Raw genomic sequence first — 24,653 nt, 5'->3', positions numbered from 1 at the left:
GGAGAGCTCGCATGCGCAAGCAGCGCGCGCCCTTCCACGATCCACCCCGCTGCTATCACGTAACTGTTAGGCCGAGACCGCGACGGAGCGAACGGGCTGACTACGACGCATACGCGCGCCAGCTGCTGTTGAGAGAGAGGAGGGAAGGAGAGGCGCACCTGCTGCGGACGCGAAACTGTTGACACCGTCCGACGCAGGAACAGGCGAGGCTAAGAAATGCTCTGCATTTAAAATGGATTTATGCCATAAAGAGGGATGAGGGGCCACTGTTTCGTGTCTCCAAGGCAACCAAAGTGTGCTCCTCGCATTTCCTCGCGACAGACTTCTGCACAAACGTGGCTAGTGGCCATCAGCTACTCCTGGAGTCAGCCGTGCCGTCTGTTTCCCCATTCCGTACGGCCAAGCCTCCTAGAAGAACGCCCCGCCAGTGAACTATTCCTGCACCTAAGTCGAAGAAACAAGTTCCTGCACAGTCTGACGGCCAGCCTCCCATCGACTTTGAATGTTGCGAAACAAGCACTCATGTTGAGAACCAGCTACCACTGCAAGAGGTTGTTTTAGACGACAACGAGAACATGTCTCAGCCGCAGACTTCTGCCAGCCACTTCGAGTGCAAAAAAATAATTGCTGCGCTTGAGGCTCAGCTCGCCGCAACAAAAAACAGGGAGGCAAAGCTTAGGGTAGACATAGCAAGCACTAAGCAGGCACTGGCAACGCAGGCCTTCCAGCTAAGCCAGGCACGTGCTGAACTTGCTAGTGCCCAGTCAGAACTAGCAGATGTAAGAGAGAAGCTCAAAGCAAAGAGCCTGGAGCTCAGCATGCTTCAAGATGAGCTAGTCACTGCCCAGCAGTGCTCGCAAAAGTTGAAGGAGGAGTATGAGCCATTCGGAATTGAGAAATTCAAGCAAAGTAACGATGACATCCAGTTTTACACTGGACTGCCCGACTACGAGACTTTTGAAGAGTTGCTCGAGTTCCTGGACCCTGGCGACAACGGCGAAGATATGATACGCCATCACAACACCAGCACGACAGAGAACGAAGGTTATAGTGGCAGACCATAAAAAGTCAGCATACAGAACCAGTTTTTATGGTCGTTCTGAAGCTCCGCCTTGGTATCTTTCAGCAGCATCTCGGACATTTGTTTGATATTTCCATGAGCACAGTGTTTCGGATATTTTCTGTTTGGGTGGATTTCATCTAACTCCAGCTGGGAGAGGTGACCTTATGGTTGTCACGGAGCGCTATTGATGAGGCAATGCCTCGGGCTTGTGTGGAGAAGTACGCCTCCACGCGCGTGTTGCTTGATGCAACAGAAATCAGGTGTGAAGTGCAATCATCATTTGTGGCGCAGTCTGGCCTATACTCTCACTATAAATCCACACACACGTTCAAGGGACTGGTCGGAGTGGCTCTTCATCGGTACGTTACATTTGTTTCCGAGCTATTCACGGGATGCACATCAGACAGGGAATGTGTGATGCGAAGTGGTTTTTTGGAGCGAGAGTTGGAGGAAGGGGACTCCATTATGGCAGACAAGGGCTTCCGAATTGATGACCTTTTGGAGGACATAGGTGTGAAGCTGAATATTCCACCCTTCCTTCGAAGAGAGCAATTCACAGCCGAGGAGACTCAGGAAACCCAGGACATTGCTGCAATTCGGATACATGTGGAAAGGCGAATCCAGCGTATCAAGTGCAACCACATATTTGATCTCCCTGTTCCGATGTCGTTGGCCACGCTGGCTAATCAGATGTGGGTGATTCGTGCTACCCTCAGCAACTGGCAGTCCCGTATAATGCAAGAAATGGAACGTGGTTAGCTGCAGTGTGCATTCCAAATGCGCATTATGGAGTTCTGTTTATGCACTGCACAGTGGACCAACACGCAGTAGCCATTGAGTGCCTGAATTTTGTTTGAAGTAGAAAGTTGCTTTTTCAAAGAAGTGGCACCGTGTGTGTGGGAGACACAAGTTATTATTGGTGATTTAATGCGCTGACACTGCACTTGAGCTTCTGTGAAGCGCACTGTCTGGCAAGCTGGTTGCAGCAAGGCAAAGGGAGGTGTGCTTCAATCTGTACACCGTGCACTAAAGCACCCCCACATTGTAAGTTCTTTTTGTCTATTGCACAAGGAGTCTACTTGGAGGCTAGACAACTAAACGGCAGCCTCGTGACTGCCAGTCTGCAGGAACGGCAAAAGGGTGTTAAAATAAAAGTAGTTTAGCTGGTCTTTCATAGCCTCCCATTCGGCGCGGTTCAGCCGAATTCGTTCGCTGAGAATGAAATCCTTTCCATAGACAACAAAGTCGCCCCAGCTTAGTGCGGACATCCCCATCTGGCCTCCTATTTGGGCATAATAGGAGTTGTCTCGTTTGAGCCTTGGGCCATTTTCTGTCAGCTCGCTGCAGAAAGAGCTGCTTGCCAGCTCATCCCCCTTTTGGTCCCGAAGGGTGTACGGGCACTTGATCTCGAGCACCCCATACGATTACTCGGGTGGGTCGAAGACGAGCCTGTCAGGCGATGCACCGAGCCAAGGAAAGGTGGGGTTCACCAGCAAGCTACAGGGGAGGACTGTCACGTCATGCCCCGTGGTACGGAGCAGCTCTTCATAGCGCTTAGCAGGCATGGGCTCGTTGGAGATGCCGTGCCTGCATACAAATACAACAGCATGTGACAGTCCTGCCCAATACAAATAGCAATATATGGTGTATTCGCCTGCCTTAAATGTGCTTGTTCAACTAGCCTGGTAGTGCAGGGAAGTTTAGCTTATATACAGGATGGCGAATGCAGTGGCACCGAGTAATGTAGATGACTTACTTGTCATCAGCTGCTTGCATTGGGAGAAAATTTGGAGGAAAATATCTGCTTAGAAATACAAAGATTGTGTTCATGAGGCGCCTGTGAACATGAACTGCACAATAGCCTCCTGCGCTCCGTCCTCTTCCCCCATCCAACTCCACAAAGCTTCCAATCGTTTCTTACCTGAATGGGCTATGTGTGCTCCTGCGTCTGTCAGTTTTTAGGTGCTTATCTGCATTGTTAGTGTTTGTGTGCACTTTTGTGTATGCACATCTTTCACTCATATTTGCCCCTCTCATCTCCATATGGAGTAGCAATCCAAGCTCACTGCCAGGCTAACTTTTCCTTATCATTAAAGGCATCCCACCTCCCTCATCCAGGCATATGAATGGTTTACTGTCCCACCAAACCTACCCTGTAATTTAACATAGCAGTCATCAAAAAATTACGAATGTATGCATAGCACAACAGCAATGGAGAGGATTCTTAAGCATTTTTTTGTTTTTCGTAGTTGTGCTGCAAAATTTACAGCCCACAATAAACTACAAAACTTAAAATTAGAATTACTTCAAGAAGCATCATACATGTCTACAATTAAGAAAAAACCACTGAGAAAAAAACCTATTGCAGTATGTCTTTGAAGTATTTAAATGCGTTAAATTCTCCATATTATCATTACAGGTAAGTTTATGCACCTGATCAGAGCCACCCGTGAAATTTCCCTACTCGCTCTCAGTCACTGGAGGACTTTCACAGACCACTCCCTCCGCATCAGCACAACGCCAAAGTTGGAGGACGTTAGTCTCAGGATCCGCTCTTTTGCCCACGTTGCGCTGTCGGACTGTAGCCGCGTGTCACGCTCCGGGGCCAGCGATGCCTGCCGCGATGTCTCCACCTTCTGCTGGGTGTTGAGAAAAAGTGAAAACAGTCAAAAGCGAGAACTAACCTCTGTGTGCTGAGGTTCACCAATAAAGATAAGATGAGCACAATTGAATGCAAGCCATTTCAGATTTTCTTTAGTAGTTGTAAGCGGGCCGGTGACGTCAGAGTGACTCAGCCGTGCTACATCTCCCCTTTCCTAGGGAAGCAAATAATTACAATTGTCTTTCAGGTTGGGGGTAGCGGCAGGGCTCCCGGCGTGCCCTTGTGCTTCTGCGTAACTCTTGAGCGGGCTGGGCGTCGTCTTGTTGCTCGGACCCACCAGGAGTGGCAGGAGGACTCTCTTCGCGAAGTGGCGGAGGTGCTTCTCGCAGATGCTCGCGAGTGCGTCGAAGTTCTTCACCCTTTTCCGTTTTCACCACCAAGGATCGCGGCGTCTCAGCTGGCCGCAGAAAGACCGCTGGTGTCCAGGTCTTTTCGTGGGCGTCGTATGCAATCACTAGTTTCCCAGGCGACAGAGGTGGCAGGTTCCTGGAGCCGCGGTTGTAGTAGATCCTCTGGCGTTGGCGGATCTCCTGTAGGCGGTTGTGGACGGCTCGGTTGGGCACGACCTCCGGCACCAGGTGGCTTGTGGGTACGGGCAGCAGGGTCCTGGTCTGCCTTCCCATCAGTCTCTGCACTGGGGACTTTAAAACAGCATCGCGAGGTGTATTACGCAATTCGAGCAGAGCCATGTGGAAGTCGGACGTTTTAAGGGAGCACTTCTTTAGTAGTTTTCTTGCTTCTTGCACTCCCCTCTCCGTCATCCCATTTGAGCGTGGATGATACGGCCTGGACGTTACGTGGGTAACACCTAGTCCATGTAAAAATACTTTGAATTCGGTGCTGTTGAATGGCGGACCGTTATCGCTACACAGTTTAAGCGGTAATCCATGCACTGCAAAAATCTCGGCGTACCACGACTTAAGCAGGTTGGCAGTGGTATGGCGAAATTCCTTTATTTCGAAAAAGAAGGAATAGAAGTCAACTATAATAGCAAACTGTCGGCCCTCGTAAAAGAATAGGTCCATTCCTACAGCCTCCCAGGGTAAGGTTTGAACGTCATGGCTCAAAAGCGGCATCTGTGCATTTCGTGGCTGATGCTTTTGGCATATTTCGCTGTTTCGGCACAATTGTTCAATGCCGCTCGCCATGCAGGGCCAGAACATGACGCTTCGCGCCCGCGCCTTCATCTTCTCGGCTCCAGTATGTGCGACATGCAGAAGAGCCAAAATTTCTGTTTTCATCGAGCGTGGTACGATTACCTTGTTGCTGCGAAACAGAAGACCGCCTGGTGCGTGTATCTCCTCTTGATAAGACCAGTAGGTGCGGATGGCTTCTGGAACCTCGTGCTTGCTGTCACTCCAACTGGTCACCGCATATTCCCGCAGCTTGACGAGAACGGGATCGTTGTTTGTGGCTACAAGAATGCTTTTTAGACGGGGTTCCGAGGCAGAACGAAATTCTAGCACATTGACTTGAAACTGCTCCGTTTCTTCACGCATGCTCATTGTGCTCGGAAAACGCGATAAAGCATCCGCAAGAAAAAGCTCTTGGCCTGGTTTGTACACCAGTTTGATCGGGTAGCGCTGCAAGGTCAGCCTCATTCGCTGCAACCGGAGGGGGCATTGATGCAGCGGCTTGTTCAGTATCGGTACCAAGGGCCTGTGGTCAGTCTCTACAATCACCTCTGCCTGGCCAAACACGTAGTCTTGAAACTTAGTGCAACCATGCACTATCGCCAGCATTTCCTTCTCGATTTGCGCATAGCTTTGCTGCGCATCTGTGAGTGACCGGGACAAAAAAGCAACAGGGCGGCCGTCTTGCATTAGAACTCCACCTACTTCTAATTGGCTGGCGTCGACCGAGAGAGTGAAAGGCTGCTTAAGGTTAAAGAAAGCCAAAACGGGTGCTTGAGTCAAGGATTCGCGCAATGCGTCAAAACTTTTTTGTTGCGCCTGTGTCCAAACCCATGCAATATCTTTACGTAACAGTGTTCGTAAAGGTGCGGTTAAAACAGACATATTGGGAATGAAGCGCTGCACGAAATTCATCGTACCGAGAAATACTTGCAGTTCTTTCCTGTTCTTCGGTTCAGACATCGAGAGTATGTCTTGTACCCTCTCCGGGTCCAGGCGTAGGCCTTCTGTAGTGAGGATATGTCCCAGGTACCGGACCTCCGGCTGCAGAAACGTACACTTCTTGGGGTTAAGCCGAAGGTTATGCGTTTGACATCGGGACGACACAAGTTGCAAGTTATGGTCGTGTTCGTCTTTAGTTCTTCCCCATACTAGCACGTCATCCATAACAACCGCCACACAGGGCAAACCTTCCAAAACGCGGTGCATTGCTGCCTGGAAAATTTCGGGGGCCGAAGCTATTCCAAACGGCATTCGTAGGAACCGATACGGACCATACGGCGTGCTCATTGCGCAAAGTTTGGAGCTTGACTCGCTAAGCCGAATTTGCCAAAACCCCGAAGCTGCATCGAGAGTGGAAAAGAATTTTGCCCCTGCAAGCCTGGGAGCGACAACGTTTAACGTCGGCATGGGATAGTTCTCCCGGAGTAGGGCTTGATTGAGCGATGTTGGATCCTGGCAGACTCGAACTTTGTCTCCCTTAACAACGGTAACCATGTCGCTTGACCATTCGGTGGGCTCCGTTACCTTTCTTATGACTCCTTGCCCCTCCATCCGCTGAAGTTTCACTCTAGTCTTGTTCTCCAGGGCCACGGGGACTCTTCGGGCTGGTACAACGACACCCACTGCGCCGGGCTTGAGCTTTATTTCATACTCGTAGTCCTTCAGCTCTCCAAGTCCTGTGAAGATCTCTGCAAAAGGTTGTGCTGGCGGGTAAAGTTGATCGACGTCGATGTGCCGAACCCGGACGATAAATCCAAGGCGTTCGGCCGCTGAGCCGCTCAAAGTTACTGGTACACTTTGGTCTACGATATAAAATGTTTCTGGGACCACCCTATCATTTGCAGAAAGCCGAAGGCGCACTTTTGCTTGGGACGTTGATCTGTGGCCGAAAAAGGAAGTTAGCGCAACCTGGCAAGCCTGCTCTGGTAGATCTGGCAGCCTTTCGACGTCCCTCCTTGAAATGACGGAGCAGTTCGCCCCCGTGTCCAATTTGCACATCATTGGTTGTCCTTCAATGTTTACCGTCGTGCTCCAGTAGTCTGTGCTGTTGACAGTGTCCACTGTTAACGTTCGAAGAAAAAAAGCGTCGGCGTCGGCGTCTGCGCAGAGTTGCCATAGTTCTTTCTTCTTGCTGGAAAAGTTCCGTGAAGGCAGCGCCGATTTGCATGCTCGAGCGAAGTGGTTGAACCCTCCGCACTTATTGCAAGTTCTGCGGGTGGCGGGGCACCTTTCGCCGCGGTGTGTGCGATAGCCGCAGCTGCCGCAGGCATCGCCTTTCTTTTCAACTGCGTTAACTGCCATGCCGTGCGCAGTCTCAGCGGCTTCGCTGATTTCGCGAAACTGCTCTTTCCCTTGCTCTTGCGTGCAGCAGATATCGATAGTCTTTTGGTACGACGGGTTCTCATCAATCAATCTGTGCTGCAGGCTCTTGTCCCGAATTCCCAGAATAACGCGGCTGCGCAGCATCCTCTCTTCCAGTGACCCGAATTCACAGTTTCTGGCTAACATGCGTAGTTCCGTGAGCCACTCATTGAAAGGTTCACCTTCCCTTTGGTTTCTTGACCCAAATGGAAATTCATGATATGTGAAGTTCGTTTGGGGCTTGTAGAACTCTTCAAATTTAGCAATTAGGACGTCTATGTTATTTTTGTCCTCTCCTGCCTCAAACGTGAAGGTGCTGTATACCTTCCTTGCTTCTTCACCAATAACCACTAGCAACGTGGCTGCTTGCACGTCTTTGGCTTGCTTCGTCAACTGGGTAGCAGTGGAAAATAGCGTGAACTCAGTCTTCCAAGTTTTCCATCAATGCCAGGTGTTGCCCGATGTATCCACGGGATTTGGTGGCGGCAACATTGTTGACGGCAGGGGGGCTGGTGGCGTGGTCATTTCGGCTGGGCACCGCTGCCACCATGTAAGCGGGTCGGTGACGTCAGAGTGACTCAGCCGTGCTACAGTAGTGACTAGTGTGTGAAATCGACCAGAACCATCCACACTGGTCGATTAACACGTGTCCATCACTTCGAGATGTTGATCAATTCGCTCTTGCGCTGCAATTGGCGAGCCTCCTGGTTAGCTCAGTTGGTAGAGCAACTGGTCTGGTTAAGCAGTGGTCCCAGGTTCGAATCCTGGAACAGGACGAATTTTTCTTTCAAGTGAGAAGTTTCTGAGAAAGCTGTATAGCTTTCCTTTGTAGCCGTATGGCTGCACTGAGGTGGATGTCAAACTTTCCTTCGTAGAGTGTGAAACCAAAATAACATGCTGTGGCAGAAAAAATGCCATCAAATATAAAGCACAGGAGTTGCATCGTTTTAGACACGGCAACAGAAGTGAGTGCCCACGTGGAAACGACTCCGTGGGTCTCGGCATGTGTGCCAGGAAGTACGTTGGCATACCTCAATGATTCCTCTGCCTCCTTGGTGGGAAGCTGGTAGCCATGGCAGCGCGTCCTTGAAAAGGTCTGCCGCAGGCACCAGCTGGGTGTGCGGCACAGACACTGGCCCAATGCCCGACAACTGCGCACTGAAACCATGCGGCAGCAGTGCCTTCTGGTAGGCAAGTGGGGACGCTGCTGGGGCCGGGCCGTACTTTGTCTCCTTGCTCGGTCCTCCTGGTGTCAGCAGCAGGCCCCGAGCAAAGGTATTGTTCGGGCTCTGGTCGAGCATCCTTTGGCACAGCCGCTCCTTGGCAGCTGCTTGCTGCTCTGCAGTCCGTGGACGTGCCCTGCCCTCCGTCAGCCGGGCGAGTTTCGGGACGCTCAGACCGCCTTCCCGTACGCTCCGCCAGTCAATGCCCTGGATGGAGCTGCCCCTGATGGCCCTGCCACGGGGCACCCTCCACTGCTGCGGCAAGTTAGTGCACGCCATGTGCTGGGGTGCTTCTTGGAAGCCTTTGGACTGCAGGAGGGCAACAGTCCGCAGCATACCCATCAGGTGATTGCAGGCAACCTTTCCTGCAGGGCATTCACTGCTCCCATCAGCCACTTCTCCGTGCTGTCCAACTGCGGCTATCACGCTGTATCGTGGGGCCGTCTTTCTCTTGCTCCGGTGGCACTGTGCCCGAACGAACACAAGTCCGCGGCTGAAAAGAAGTGTTGACAATGTGAGGAGTTTTCTTAACTTATGTTACAAATGAAACAACCGATACAAAACCAGAAGCTGCAACATACACCCCTAACCATACATTGCTTGTTAATGGAGGTATGTTATACGGCCGCACTACCTAAACAGTATATTTTTTTTTCGCTCGAATCACTTTCTTTTTATTTGCTGAACCCCCTCTGCCTCTAAATCCTGAAAGCCCGTTCACACTTGCGACGAAATTTCTGTCACAGCGACAAAAATTGGCGCGAACCAAACGACAAAAAACGATCGCCGCGCGTCAAAGCGACAGAATGCCCGTCGCTTCCGTCGCAAGTGTGAACGACCCTTTATTTCCCTGCTTCACAGGCGCGATCCCCCACTGCTAACCCAGTGTCGCGTAGCACATGAAAGGCCGCAGTTATGACGGTTCTAGTGCTCGTGCTTTGGCGCTGAAGCATAGCGTTTCCTTGCCTCATATAAGGGCTGGTGCATGCGAAACGGAAGACTCGAAAAGCGTTTTGTCACAGATCAGCTAGAAGCGGGAGGCAACTGTTCCAGTTCCGCCCGGCTCTCCTGCCCTTTTAGTCGCGTATTTAGGTTCTACGACGAAAGCGCACCCCAGGATTAACCTCCCCGCTTGCATGGAAGCGCAAGTAACTCTCGCAATGTTTCCTTCAGTCTATCGGCTGCTCACGGTCTACCAATGCTTCAGTTGTCACACTGTGAACACGACGAGAGAAAAAAAAACAATGCGGCCTGACGGTTGACCATTCTTTTTCGCGATGCTGCTAAGAATCTTTCACGTTCACTTGTGCTGCGGCGGCTGAACAGTCGCAAAGGCGAAGGAAAAAGCCTTACATTCGCTGGGAGCTGTTCGTCCTCACCGTCGACGGAAGTACGTAGGACTCAACGCTGAAGTTATAACTTCTCTCGAATCCTCTTTCAGTGGCCGACCTGCTGGAGTAAAACTCGACAAGTTTCTCTTCCCTGAGTGGTGGTAGGCAGAATATATTGTTCTCCCACCCGCTAATAGGAAAAACAATCGGACAAGAACTTGCCATGCTACCTCACGAAGAGCGAGCGGGCGAGAGACTTTCCTTCACAATGGCGGTCGTACACAGTGTTGCCAGCGGCCCGCAGGTTTGACGCCTTTTTGAAAGGGGTCTATAGCCTCGACAAGAGTGCGCAACATCTCCACGTCAAAGGAAGCCCACCGCCAGCTGACATTTTGTTAAGCCGCCATATGTGGCCCAATAAATGCGTTTTGTCTGGCTGTCTGTCTGTCGTGTGGGAGCGACTCATCCGAGTTGACGATTCAGACGACACGTGGAGAGCGTGGTCGAGTGCGGACTATGTGCAGTCGTAGCAGACGATGCGGCAAGCGTCCGTGACTTCGCGGAAACCGTGACGTCACATTTTCCGTCCTGCATTTAAACGGCCGTTTGGCGCGCAACGAGCGAATTTGAAACTGATTGGAATAAATGAAGATAATTACATCTACGCCGGCGACTTAGCGCTTTTGGTTCGATGTTTGTAATTTCTAGACCAATAGGTATTCTTTACAGCACAAAAACCGAAAGCGAGAAATTCAGTGTCAGTAATCCTTTAAGTCAAAGGTGCGAAGTATTTATAACACGGTCTTCGCTAACGTTGCGACAAATATTGCTTCATTGCTGCAACCAGCACACTGCAACTGGCGTTTTATTGCTTTTATCGTTAAAATTTTGAGGACAACGGCGCTTGTCAATTTCAAAGGTCTAAGTACAAGAGCCTGGAGTGAGTCGCTCCTTTGTCTTTTGGGAGACTGACCGGGCAACGCATCATGTGCCTTTTATATTTATTCTGCCATGGGACCCCCTGCTGTGGTCCAAATCATGTGCTAAACAAGCAAAAACGTTTTATTTTGTTGAATAAAAGCTGCAAACTATAGAGTCTTCATTTGCCCACTAAGTTGCACCCACACAAAGGTCCCTAATTCTTCTTTAGTCATGTAATCGAAAAAAATTGCGTAATGGCCGTTCGACTTCTAAGCACATACAAGCTCCTCCACGTGTCCCTGATGTAATAGTGTGCTTCGATCCCAAGTCTTCCTCGAGTGATGAATCGCCTGCACGTTGTAAACGAAACGGGAATATTGTAGACGTGCCATTTCTCAGGGAGGCTGCCCCTGGCGGTGGTGAAGTGCGCCGCAGTCTAATTAGCCGAAGGGGGTCCAACCAAATGAGCGTCAGTTATTGGAGTGTACAGACTTCGTGCGGAGAAGCAGTTCTATCTGTTTGTGGAGAATGGGAGGTAAACAAGCGATGTGACGTGCGGCCGGCATCATCCTGTTGGCAGCCGCGATGGCTAAGTGGTTAAGTTCTCGCGGGCATCTCGCTTGGCCAGGGGTTCTATTTAGGGACACCTGCTAACCCCAATCTCTGTCACCCATATTTCATACTGACTTCAACAAAGTAAATTCAATCTTTATTCCAACATATGTTTGAAATAATATTTTTATTATGCATACAGAAACAAAAACACTTGTAGGACGGGCCTTGCATGAGAGTAAATATTCTGTCATCAGGCTCATTCGGCAGTGCTAATTATAGCCCAGGTGTAGCTTTGGCCAGTAAACACTCCCCCATCATCCCAATTCAGATTTTTTTTATTTCAGAATATTTTCAGATTACAATTAGGCTAGAAATTATTGACCATCAGTCAGAAAATCCTGGAACGCCCTTGAAATCTTGAGAATATCTTACCGCTTAATTTAGCCCCGGTTTTTACACCGCTGCAAAATGGCTCCGGGTACATTTTCCACCTTGTTCTTTTTGTTCCGTACTTTCTATTTTAGGTTGTATTCTTTTGTCGTGGCCTTCGTTTAAACCACAATGTATATTGATGTGTAGGTTATGTCGGCGTTATTTATAACAGCTCAATGTGTGCGCACATAAGTCGGTATAGCCCTCTGAAGAACCGACAGTACCATTACTGTTGGAGCGTGGGACCGTCCTTGTATATTGCTTGCTTTGTGACTACATTATTCGAACCAGTGAATTTAAACCGGAAGCTCGCACGAGGCTTTCTTACTGCCCCAACTTAGGGCACTACCACGATGTGAACGATAAAAAATAGCATTTAGAACACCTATAATACTCAGAAGCGTGACCAAACACAAAAAAAGTGCTGAGCAAAAATTAGCGTTTGATGTACATGTGCTGCAGAAATGTTATACAGTATGAGAAAAGTGCAAATTTGCTGGGCAAAGTGTGCTTTAGAAAAATGATACACTGAAACATTAAGCTTTTATTCTCCTAGCGATTCTCCGTGCCCATTTTGTTATATACTAATATTATTGCCTGAACTGCAAAAAGTGCAGTCTAAAATTTTAGCATTTGAAAAACAAAGTTTTGCTGCAATATTGTTCTCCAGAATGCAGCACAAACAAAATGCTGTTTTCACGAATGCGGCATATTAAGGTGCCTGTCGCCTCTATTTCCAAAGAATGACACCGAAGTTTGTTGCGTTTTTCCGACAAAGCTACTCCAAGTAAGTTAAACAGATCAAAGTCTGCAGTGCTGTAAATCGGCATTGATCGTTTGCACACGCATGTCAGCCCATTCCGCCGTAAACATGGGTTACGTCACACCTTTCCGCAGACGCTGTGTCACTCCTACTGCTTCTGTCTCCCTCTGGCCGCGGGTCCATGGCCCATAAATTGGCCAATATCCCCCATTTGCTTCTCAAACAGTAAAGCAATTATCCACCTTCTACTCTTCACCACTAGAAGAAAGCAGACGTACACTTGGTGTTCAATTTCACCAGTTAAGTCTTACGAAAAACTATTACGCTACCCCGGGTGGTACTCATTCACGAAACCTGCACACCTCCCTCGGTATTTTTCGTTTACGTTCCTCTTAACCGCACAGAAACAACACGGATAAAAAAGACAAGGACAGCTGTGGAGTACCCAGGGGGAGGGGGGCGTCTGACCGGGCTTCAGCGTCGCCCGGCATTTTCGCGGCCGGCCCCGTGCGGCCTGTTTTGCCTTGTACGTCACCTGTGGTGAACAAAGGCGCATATGCTTCGAACGTGCCGCTATTATAAACATTGACGACTCAATGCCGGTCCTACTAATGGACGCATGGGTGCTACACAAAACGAAGCGCCTGAGTAAGTAAAATTGCGCAGGGTTGCGGCTCCAAAAGCAATGGCGCTTTGAGCCGCACTCGGCGCACGGGACGCCAAAGGCCCGCGTTGTGTCTCTATGTGTGTCACATGTCACCACGCGGAGAATAATGGGCATGCTGAGTAGTTCTCAGCAGAGAAGATTGACTCGTCACGGTATGGCCGGAGTAGCAAGGAGTGGTGTGCACTAACTCGCGTCAGAAAACAAGAGGGACGCCTGGCCATTTATGAGTAATAATTGGCACGATGAAGGCTCAAAAAAGAACACGCGATCTTTGTATGTGTAAGCAGAACCACGTGCAAGCGGCTGTGGCAGACATACCAGACTCCTGCGAAGCAACATAAAAATTCACAGCATATCCACGGGGTGAAGGATGATGAGGGGGCGAAGCTCCTGAGGGGAAATCATCGGTAAAACCGTGACTCTTCAGTGAAAGTTCGCCCACTACATCTGTGTCCCAACGTAACGTCTAGAAAGTCTCGCTTAAACCGCGCGTCGGCACCTTGGGGCTGAGCTCGCCTGATGCGTTTTGCAGACGCCTCACGAGCTCACACTGCATCGGGGTCTGCCTGCTGATACGCGCGCTTTCTCGCCGCTTCCCGTTCTCTGACGTTTTGGAGATCCTCTTCGCGCCGCAGCCGTGCCGCTTCGCGTACGGCAGGGTCCTCGCGCCGTTGCCGTGACGCTTGGGCCTCTCGTTCCCGAACGCTGGGATCTTGGCGGCGTCGTCGCGCAGCCAGACGACACGCTTCGGCCTCCCGCTCTCGTACGGCAGGATCTTGGCGGCGGCGTCGCGCAGCTTCACGGAGCGCTTCTGCCTCGCGGGCTCGCACGTCTGCAGCCTTATCCATCGGGCGACTCCGAGCGCGCGCGCCAACAGCGAACGGATTTTATTACAACGCTCCCCGCCATCTAGTAAACAATCCAAGAACTAAACTAGAGGTAGCCACGCCATCTAGTAAACAATCCAAGCGCATCTTTTCATCATATACAAGTACCGCCATCTAGTAAACAATCCAAGAACTAAACTAGAGGTAACCACGCCATCTAGTAAACAATTCAAGAACTAAACTCGAGGTGGCTACATACATACGTCGAGGATGGCCAGACCTACGCCCTAAGGAGCTCCGCCCCTAAAAGCGATGGGTTAACATTTTCGGCGAAATGTGTGGTCAGCTAGATGAATGGCCTTTGTGAGGGAGGTTCACGGCGAAGTATGGCTCTCTTCCGGGCGTCACCCCTTCATCCTTTCTTTTTCACGTTTCTATCAAGTCCGAGAGGGTGTTGTTGGTGAGGGATCGCGGTATGGCCTCAACTTGTCTGCGCTGCGTCTCCCCTTCGGAAACCGGTCTTGCAGACGCTCTGCAGTTAGGCAGATTTGTTTGTGGAGGGCACTTCAGAAATTGAGATATCCGAACCTTTGAGCTTATTGCAACAGGAGAGAATTTTGTTTTTTTTCGGCAAAGTTATAAAGCTTGAGCACGACAAGTCGCTGACGCCCACATTGAGGTTAACCAACTCTACGTATTCGCTCTATGGAGGCTACATCTATACCTAATATGACCTTAAAACTGTCTTTCTTCTATTTTTATTCCAATGACTGCGTATCGTCTCTCGGATCCTCAGTAACTCCGTAATTGACAAGATTATTCTTGCGGCTCCGGTTTTGTAAGTCGTCTATTTTTGCCACCATATCTTGAACCTGCTTACTAGTTGACTGACAGGATTTTTTGTATGCCGCAAGTAGTTCTTCAGACTTTGTCAAACGACCCATATCGTCAGAATCGTCAGAATAATAAGAATCTGTCGCATTACCTTTTTTCTTGATGTTCGCAACAGTCTTCTCAACATGCTTTACGTTTTTTTGTTATTTGCTTCAACGTCTGGGTAGTCTTGGTTTGTTCCCTCAATATTTTTTGTAGCATTTCCTTGGTAGTCATCGCTTAAGAATCAGACTCAGAGGCAGATGACGTCCCCGGCTTCAGTACATCACCCGGCGTGAGGAACGTTATTTAATAACCCTTATACAATAAAACATCATAGTAAAAAGAAAGCGTGGACTTGGCAGCATCGTCAACGTAACGGAATTGTCTTGAATAGAACATGTTTGGTATTTTACCACAACCTGTATCACGAAGAAACCGTTGATCCGCATCCGTTCGGATTCGGTGCAACCAAGCCCACAATAAGGCTTGGTTGCACCGAAGTTTCGTCCTATACATGAAGGCACGACCGTCACCAGCCCTGCCACAGGCAGATGGTGGTCGTGACAGTAACAAAGATCTTCTTGCCATCTTCGACCACGGTCACAACTAAAGCCTCTCCACTGCGTCCACTGTCGCTTTTTCGCTGGGTGGCAGCAGCTCGGAGCAGTGTATATTCCGAAACCGGAATAACAACGGCAATACGCCAGAAGGACAGAAGCACCCCTGGCTTTGGAAAGCTCACGCTCAAAGTGCCAACACACTGAAGAGGCCTGGAATTGCAAGCAATTTTCTTTCACTGAGTTTTTCTCGCATGATTACTGATGTATTCTGACGATGGAGGTTGCATTGTGCATTAAGCTGTTCGGTGTAGATAAAGTAGGAGTAATTTGATATTTAAATAGACAATTCTTAATATTTACGCCATGTTACAGTACCTTTGTGTCTGTGAGCCAAAAAATTTCCGTCTCGCTTTATTGGAGAGGAAATATTTCCGTCTGAATTTGTTGTTGAAAGAAACGCACGATGAAGTGTATATGTAACTTTGAATGAGTTGAAACGCAAATTCAACTTGTTTATACGCCTAATATTTTATGATGCGCTAATTTTGATAGGGTACTCACTGTATATCGGGACAGCGTTAATATCAGTAAATGAAAAGTTAAGAACTATATTTATTCTGGCTGCACGAGTAGTGCACTTAATTTTCAGGCATGCACCTTTGTCTGCGGTAGCCGCTGTCGCATGGTGCGCCCGTTATCGAGACTTTTGTTACCGCGTTTCATACGGACGCGTTCACCCAATGCTAATCCCAATTATGAAATAAGGAAATAGCACCGTGCTCAACTGAATGACTTCGTACTGGTGGCGAAGAAACGAACATCCTGTTCTGGTAAATCTTCTTTTCGCTCTTTCTGGCCTTCAGTTAAGTTTTGTAGGTGCAACAGTATCTTTCTTTGAATGCTGAATTGGTTTGCGATAAAAAACTAATGTGATTAAAAATGTAGGCTATAGACCGCAGGCCCTCTCAAGATCACCAGCTGACCTCCGCGCTCACCTTCTCCCCCATGGGGGTGTGCGTTGATGTGATGCTTCCTGGATTCACAACTGTTACCTATACCTTCTAAAATTCCCCATGAAGGAAACTTTGAGCCATTGTAAGTTTACTTAAGTAACCAAAATGACCGAGGAATCTTCACTGTTAACTGAAGCAAAACAGCGCGAAAAAACGAAGGACGAGGGAGAGCACACACACGAGCGCTGTGTGGGCTATCGTTTTTGAAGCAAAACAGCGTTTTTTCGCGCTGTGTTGCTTCAGTTCATAATGAACGAACTGGCCCCACTTCAGACATTAAATCACTGTTAAATGCGTTGCAATTTTTAGCCAATCTATAATGTTGTATCCTAAAACCATGCTCCAGTTTGGACATCAAGGCTGCTATTAGCCATAAGAATGATTTAACTGTGCCCTTACGGTCCGTTGAATTGCTGAAACATGGTAGTCTGTAGCATTTGTGAATGCGGGGCCACGCCGTTAAGTATGTTTTCTTAGTGCACTCTGGGAAAGAAAATACTGACTTGTTTCCAGCATCGCATCTCGCCCGAAGGTCGTGCTGGCTATGTAAAACTGCCCAATGCTCCGTTTTGTGGTGGACCAATGGATTGCGAACATAATTTCCATTTGCATCGTCACTAACAAAAAGAACAAAATTTCTCTGCGCCCTATGCATTCCAGAGCCACCCCTGCTGTTTTTAGCTTTAAAACCGGCTATCTGTAATCGGCTAAACAAAGGCAGCAAGCGCGTACGCTAAAATGCAGGCCCTTTCATTCATGTATGAAACAGAAATGGTAGGACCTACCGACAAAAATTTCAAACCCTGTACCATTTTTCCCAACTTGCAGAGATGTCTAACCGCAAGAGTATTGTCGGACAACATCGTCTTTACGTTGTTATTTTTACTAAATTTAAATTTCGATATAGCATTGAATAAGGAACATTGTGGTGAGTTGCTCTCCCTTATCTGGGAGTGGTACCTACACCTAAAGGGGTGGTCATCTCATAAATTGTTACTGGATAGTGCACGCCTTCAGGAAGACTATATGACACTTATGCACGAAGGTGTAAACCTTGGCCGAGGATAACGCGACCATTTCAGAAGACCAAGGGGGAGCTTATTACAGCAGACTCTACATTTGAGCTGTACCGATATGTCGACAAGTTTACGATGTTTCAAAGCACCGCCTTTTTATGTCCACCCGCTGTCCTGATACAAGCTACGAGATGAACTGCGTAAGAGAAGCGCAAATTTCAACTGGTATGGCTTGAGAAATATTGATCGCTGAATTATTCCGCTTTTCGTGAGGGCTAATCCTACCATGTTCGTGTAATTTTCTCCGTTAACAGCACTGTTCTTGTGCGTGATGTCTGTATGTTCAGGGTTGGTGTTTGCTGAAATTATTGCTACAGATACAACGCTTCTTGTAGGCGTAATTCATAGCCTGCCGTTTTTTTTAAAGATAAGGCGTGCACTCTACACAACGTCAGTGCATAGATTCGATGTAGACAGCACAGAATGATCGCCATTGGCCCTACACTGGAAACTTCTATACGGGTGTTTAATGGTTATAATAAATAAAATTGTGCAACTTCTAAAAATGAAAAAAAAAATTTCATTCTTAGGGCATACGTCATTTCATTGCGGATGCTACACTCGTCATACCGCACACGTTGAATTTAAGCCGGTAATTACAAGGAACTATGACCATTTATTGCAATGCCTGCACACGCTTCCCGTGCGTGCAGTACAAGTCCCGTATGACTGGCGCAGACTGGGACCACGTGGCCTGCATATTTTTTTCCCAAGCTTACGAAATTTAGCTTGCACTAAATTCCATCATAATGAACACCACGAATATCATGAGAGATACCGGGAAGGGGTCATATCAAGGCAAAATTCAGCGTGTTCAATTTGAAATAACTATTGATTGATTGATTGTAGGGTTTAACGCGCCGACGCAACGCAGGCGATGAGGTGCGCCGTAGTGGAGGGCTCCGGATTAATTTTGACCACCTTGGGATCTTTATCGTGCGCCGAAACCTCGTACACACGGGCGTTTTTGCTTTTCGCCTCCATCAGAAAAGCGGCCGCCGCGGCCGGGAATCGAACCCACGACCTCGTGCTCAGCAGCGCAACGCCTTAGCCACTGAGCCACCGCGGCGGGTAATTTGAAATAACTAGCCTTTGGTAACTGATTCGCATTCACTCCGGTCCATTCCAGTCACAGAAGACGTTTTTCAAAAGAAGAAATGGGGTAATTATAAAGAATGTTTCAATTTCGCGATGCAGTTACAATGGTACGGGCGAGCGCGGTCTTACAAGCCTGGCGAATGATCAGGTTGAGCTTGTCTCGGTTCGCATGTTTGATGGCCAGGTATGGTGTCCCGTACATAAGGCGGCTGGTCAGTAATGCCTGAATGATGCGAACCGCATCGTGTTTTTGAAGGCCGAACCGACGGCGGGCAACATGGCGCGCGGTGCGTTTCTTGTACGTGCGAGCGCACAGTGTGATGAGCGCAGATTTTTCTGGGGCGCATTTGAGGCCCCTCTCCTGCAGGTACTCCTGAATGACATAAATAGCAGCTTGGAGCGAATCCTGCTGCCGGCCGGTGGAGCCCTGTGCCACCCACAGTGTAAGGTCGTCAGCATACAGAGCATGATTGACCGTGGGGATTGCGCTAAGTAATGGTGGCAACTCTTGCATCGCTAGGTTGAATAGTAGCGAAGACGCAACTGATCCTTGCGGTGTCCCCCTGGAGCGGAGAGTGAAAGTCGTGGATCGGAGATGCCCGAGGCAGACGGTGGGCCTTGCGTTTTGGAGAAATGCAGTGAAATAGGCGTGCATTCGCGAACTGCAGCTTGTGGTTGCTAGTCCCTTGAGGATGGCCTCGTGTGTGACGTTATCGAATGCACCTTTAATGTCAAGGGCAAGGATAGACTTCTTGCTCGAGGTGGTGAGGTGATCGATGATGTCGGCTTTGATTTGTAAGAGTATGTCCTGACTAGAAAGGTGCGGGCGGAATCCAAACATGGTAGTGTGGATGTAACCGTTGTCCTCGATGTAAGGAGTCAGGCGGTTAAGCACCATGTGTTCTAAAAGCTTCCCAACACCAGACGTGAGGGAGATGGGATGAAGGTTTGCGGTGGTAAAGGGTTTGTTTGGTTTAGGGAGCAGCGTAATGCCCGCATGCCACCACTGCCTGGGGAGAGTGTCAGCAGCCCAATGGTGGTTATAGTAATCTAAGAGCTGGTCAATTTCCGCGTGATCAAGGTTCTGGAAAAGCTTGCTGGGAATTTGGTCATTGCCTGGGGTGGTGTTTTGTGTGAGCTTCAGGAGTGCAGCTTCCAGCTCCTGCAGCGTGAATGGGGCGTCGAGAGAAGGATTAGGGGGTCCCTTGTAGGGCGGGTAGCGGGCTGGATGTTGCGTCGGGTCTTCCTGGAGGGACTGCTTGAGACTACTCAGTAGCTGGTCTTCCGTACCGGGGTAGGAGGGGATGAGGCGCCTGATGTGATGGTGTGTGGTAGCCTTCATTTCCATCTTGCCCATAAGAGAGCGGAGCAGGTGCCAGGTACGGCGGGTGCCCAAGGTACCCTGAAGTCTCACACAGAGTTCTGCCCAGTTCTGCCGGCTGAGCTGGCGGGCGGAGTTCTGTGCCTCTTCCGTCAGCTTTGCAATGCCGATCCTAAGCTTACGGTTAGTGCGATTGCGCTTCCACCGTTTGGTTAGGCTGCGGCGAGCTTCCCATATGTGGAGGAGGTGAGAGTCTGCCGTAGGGGTTTCCTGCGTTAGGTTGATAGTGGTAGTGTGTTGCCGACAGAGGTCCAGTAATTTAGTTGTCCATGTGTCGAAGCAATCAATTTTCTGAGTCGGTGCTTGTTTACGGCACTGTTTACAACAGGTGATGCGGGCCTTGCCAATTGAGGGTGCTTTGTGGCGGTAGTGCGATATCGTGAGTTGAATGATGTGATGGTCACTACCCAGGGTTTCGTCGTGGCGGGACCATACTGCATGCGGGACGCTGTGGGTGAGCGTGACGTCCGGAGTAGTGTCCCTGGTAACGCTTGTGCCAATACGGGTGGGGAGACCTGGTATATTGCACAGGTGAAAATGCTGTTGTTGGAGGGCATGGTGAAGACGTTGGCCCTTAGGAGTGTCGTAGCGGTATCACCACGCCATGTGGGGGGCATTAAAATCACCAAGAAGAATAAGTCGGTGGCCACGGGTTCGTTGCTGTAGTGTTTGTAGTAGGGCTTGGATGCCATGAAGGGGTTGTCGGGGTGTGCTGTAGATATTTCGTATGTGTAAGCTGGGTTGTGTTTTCTTCGGAGGTAAAAGTTCCACAAAGGTGCAGTCAAGGTTCGTCGTTAAGGAATGGGTCTGTACCGCGTGCACAGTACGAATGAGGATGGCGGTGCTGGAGGTGGGTTCCGTCTGGTGAGATTTGTAACCCTGAAGGGTGATTGGCGCCGCGTCCACTTCTTGCAGGGCTATAATATCTGGGGAATGTTGTGCGTATGCTAACAAGGAGGGGCGTTTGTTGCGGTAGGAACGACCGTTCTATTGCCAGATGGTGAGAGCCGGAGATTTAGGTGGGCTCATAGTCGAGCTGTAGCTTGGGCGGAGGTGGTGGGAATCAAGCGTGCCTTCGTACTCCTCTTGATCAGATGGAATGGTCGAGCATGTGTCTTCTGATTCTGGTGGCAACTGATGCATCTTGGGCTTTTTGCGTGCTTTAATAATGGGCGTGCTGTCCTCGAGGGCATGAAGGGGTTTGTCAAGGCTGTTGAGACGGCCATTAATGTGTTCGCCCATATCGTAAATAAGTCGTTCAATGCGGGAAAGGTCCGTGGGGGCTGGGGTGAGTGCGCGGGGAGTGGTCTCTTCGTCAGGCTGTGTGTCCATGGGCGCTGAGAAGCGGGATATGAGTTGTGGATCAATTTGTCGACTTGAGCACGCAATTGCTCAATACATGATTCAAGGGCAACGGTACGTTTGTTGGTGGCCTCGAGTTGCTGTTTTAAGCTGGAATTTTTCTGTTCTAGTTGGTGGATGCGTTGGTCAGGGAGGGTTGGCGGAGCTGGGGTGGTTAAGATAGATGAGGGGTGAGCAGTGGGTGGAGCAAGTGTCACGGCTGAGCAGCTTACCTTGTTGGCGGGTTTCTTGAGTGGTGAAGATTGGGTGGTCTCGTCCAGGGAAGGCCAGCTGTTGGCAAGGGCCGGTCCTTGGTTGGTACGGGCGTTCCTCCGAGGCATTAGGCGAGTTGTGGTGGCGGTGGTTCTAATTTCTTACGGCACTCACGGCTTGCCGTAAGGTGGTTGAGTCCACAAAGTTGTCAGGTCGGGGTGCATGGATGTCCCATGCGGGGATCACGTAAGTGGCAGGTTGGGCAGATGATGACCTAGGAGTTTTGGCAGATGTCCTACCGATTGCCGATCTCGCAGAGAGCAGAGCACTGGATAGTTTGACGGTATGGTCGACAGCGTGTGAGGATGCCGTATGCTTTTATGTAGTATGGCACGCGGGTGCCTTCAATGGTAATTACGGCAGCGGTCGACGTGCCGAGTAGTCTGGCGTGTAGAATGCCCGGCCCGTTGGTGGCCAGTATGTGCTGCAGTTGTTCATTGGTAGTCGCAATGTCTAGGCCGGTGATGACTCCTCTAGTCGTACTCGGTAGTGGTTTAAGGTAGGGGGTGAGCTCTTGGGTTGTTGCCCCCAGTTGAATGGTCATCACTTCGCAGAATGTTAGAGCTAGCGTTTCGTCGGGTGTGCTCGCGACGATCAGGTTCGGCGTAACTTGGGTTTGGATAATTACGCTGGAGAAGAATGTCCATTCAGGAAGTTTGCTTACTTGGCAGATTGCTTGTGCAATCTGCCGCTCACTCCAAGAAGCAACGCGGAGTCCAGCCTGAGGAAGATATACGATCTTGAAATCGTTGGCAGGAAGACGTTCCTATACATCACCACGGGGGGTGGGCTTGCGGACAGATGCGGGCGAAACCGCTTGCTGCTTACGGTTTTGTCTCCCCCGTAGGATTTGTTGCCATGGGCCGGAATTGTGGAGAGTGCGGCCTATGAGCTGGTCAAACTCCATAGTCGTGGAAGAACACTGCGGTGGTGTTGTCATGTTTAGAAAATCTGGAAATCGGGCCGGAGCCCGTCACTCACGGCGGTGGTAATCCCAGCTGAGCAAGGCTTAGCCGCGCCACCGGCGCGCTCGGGCAGCCGGTGGTAGTTGCGTCTCAACTCCTGGTCGTGGGTGGGCCCAATCGATGACGGAAGTCATTAGCAAACGATTGGTAGTGTTGCCAGCGAACTAGGTACTCGGTGTCCGTTGCCTCGGATACCATGATATTGTCCGTGTTCACGCCGCTGAAAGACGATGAGTGATGCCAACGTTGCTGGGTTACTTGCTTGAAATTTGAAACATTGCAAAGAGCCCGATGTAACTGAAATATTCTGCAGGGGGGGGGGCAAGGTGGGCTAGTTAGATCCCTGAGTTGTACTTCCATTATTTTTGTTTAAATGTGCGCTGGTTTCATCCGTGATTGTTCTTCCAACTGTAATCATGTAGTAACCCTCCTGGAGACGCTATTGTTTGAATTCGAAGAGACCGGCACTACTTTTTTTGTAGTAAAATATAAATAATACAAGTAAAATACCAAAGCCCGCTTGGAAACAGGCGCGCAAGGGCATTGGCTAAGGAAAGATATACATCGGACGACCCGCCAGCTGCTGAAACACGAGGTCATTTTGGAACGCTGGTGGCCTCGTCCCGAGGAGGCAGGGATTCCTCACAACGCTACTGACCGCGGTATGTACGTACTCAAAGCTGACCCTCGGCGGTCTGTTATGTGGGCAAGTTGGTGAACTGTCATGATTTGATTGATTGATTGTAGGGTATAACGCGCCCACCCAATGTAAGCGATGTGGCGCGCCCTAGTTGAGGGCTCCGATCAATTTTGACCACCTCCGGATCTTTAACGTACGGCGAAATCTCGTACACGCAGGCCTTTTTGTTTTCCGTCTCCATCAGAAAAGCGGCCACCGCGGCCGGGAATCCACGTCCGCGTGCTCAGAAGCACAACGCCTTAGTCACTGAGCCAGAGCGGCGGGTAATTTTCATCATTTAAGACCAGCCCGGAAAGAACCGCTCGCAAAAAAAGACTGCAGCATTTCCCGCTCCATATAATCGAAACGCCAGTGAATATAATCCCAGCGCCAGTGAATATAATCCAGGCGCCAACCAATATAATCCAGGACCCATGCAGTGCACAACACATGACAGCGCTTTGTAATTTAGTTTGAAACCGATACCATCTGGGCGCAGTGTATTTTCATACAAGTTAGATGAACTAGGTTACGTGACCAGTTTAAGTAGGCGACCTAAGAACTGCGCAATAAAACAGTCACGTGACTATCCAGCACTCTTGCCTAATTACTATAGTGAATACGAGGATGGTGTCATGGGTATGAATTATCGCATTTCCATTGCTCGCTTACTCGAATTTTACGGGGAAACTGCCACAATGCCTAACTCAAGAAACCAAATACGAGCACGAACGTAAGACAGACAGGTGGCGCTTCTGGCGCCGTTCAACAGCGCCACCCGCGGAAGAAAATCGCAAAAATGGGCGGGACATGCCCTGGAGTGTAGGTGTGGGGAACACGTGTTTCTGTGTTGTTTAAAGGGGCAACCTCTTGTTACCGGGATGATGTTAGTCATACAAAACTCACTTTCTTTGACAGAAATTAGGTCCGGGAGACACGCCTTTGGTTTAATTAATTACATAATACAGGTACCTAATTGAATATTCGTTAGTCATTGATTTAGATAAAAGTCAAATTGATGTAACCAGGTCTCATGAGGTACCAAAATAATGGTCTCGATAAGGAGAATCACGTGGGAGAATTAAAAAAAAATTGCTTCCTGCTTATAGTCATGAGATAGTCACGTCAGTCATAGATTGGGTTAAATGTCAGAGTAATGCCGCGAGGGCTTGTGAGGTATCAAATGAATCGTCTCGATAAGTGGTATAGCATGGGGCAAATAAAATATAGCTTCCCGGTTGTAGTCATGAGAGAGTCACGTGAGCCCTAAATTGGGATAAAAGACAAAGTGATGGCACTTGAGCTTGTGAGGTATCAATTCAACACTCTGTTGGTTAATAAAGAGCTTCCGTCTCTTACTCCGGCTTGACGCCGGCATTCACCTGGCGTGGTGGGCACCATTCGTTTTGCATGGCAGGCATCATCGACAGACACCGCGAGCCCCTACACA

General features: G+C 49.4%; 2 protein-coding genes across 2 annotated transcripts; one reads left to right on the top strand and one right to left on the bottom strand.

Moving 5' to 3' along the window:
• The first annotated feature begins 818 nt into the window (after positions 1 to 818).
• LOC144164418 (uncharacterized) lies at positions 819 to 1,822 on the top strand. Its single transcript, XM_077694947.1, has 2 exons — positions 819 to 1,044; positions 1,203 to 1,822. Exons 1-2 carry the CDS (start codon positions 819 to 821, stop codon positions 1,820 to 1,822), a joined length of 846 nt encoding a protein of 281 aa, XP_077551073.1.
• A 2,073-nt stretch (positions 1,823 to 3,895) lies between these two features.
• On the bottom strand, positions 3,896 to 5,230 carry LOC144164166 (uncharacterized). The gene is made up of 2 exons (XM_077694684.1): positions 4,985 to 5,230; positions 3,896 to 4,366 (listed from the first exon to the last, which is right to left on the bottom strand). Exons 1-2 carry the CDS (start codon positions 5,228 to 5,230, stop codon positions 3,896 to 3,898), a joined length of 717 nt encoding a protein of 238 aa, XP_077550810.1.
• Positions 5,231 to 24,653: the final 19,423 nt, after the last annotated feature.

This window comes from Haemaphysalis longicornis, unplaced genomic scaffold, assembly GCF_048455015.1.
Source record: "Haemaphysalis longicornis isolate Haplotype H1 unplaced genomic scaffold, Haemaphysalis longicornis Haplotype H1 scaffold_13, whole genome shotgun sequence".
Lineage (NCBI taxonomy): Eukaryota > Metazoa > Arthropoda > Arachnida > Ixodida > Ixodidae > Haemaphysalis > Haemaphysalis longicornis.
This window is presented reverse-complemented; position numbering and strand designations above follow the sequence as displayed.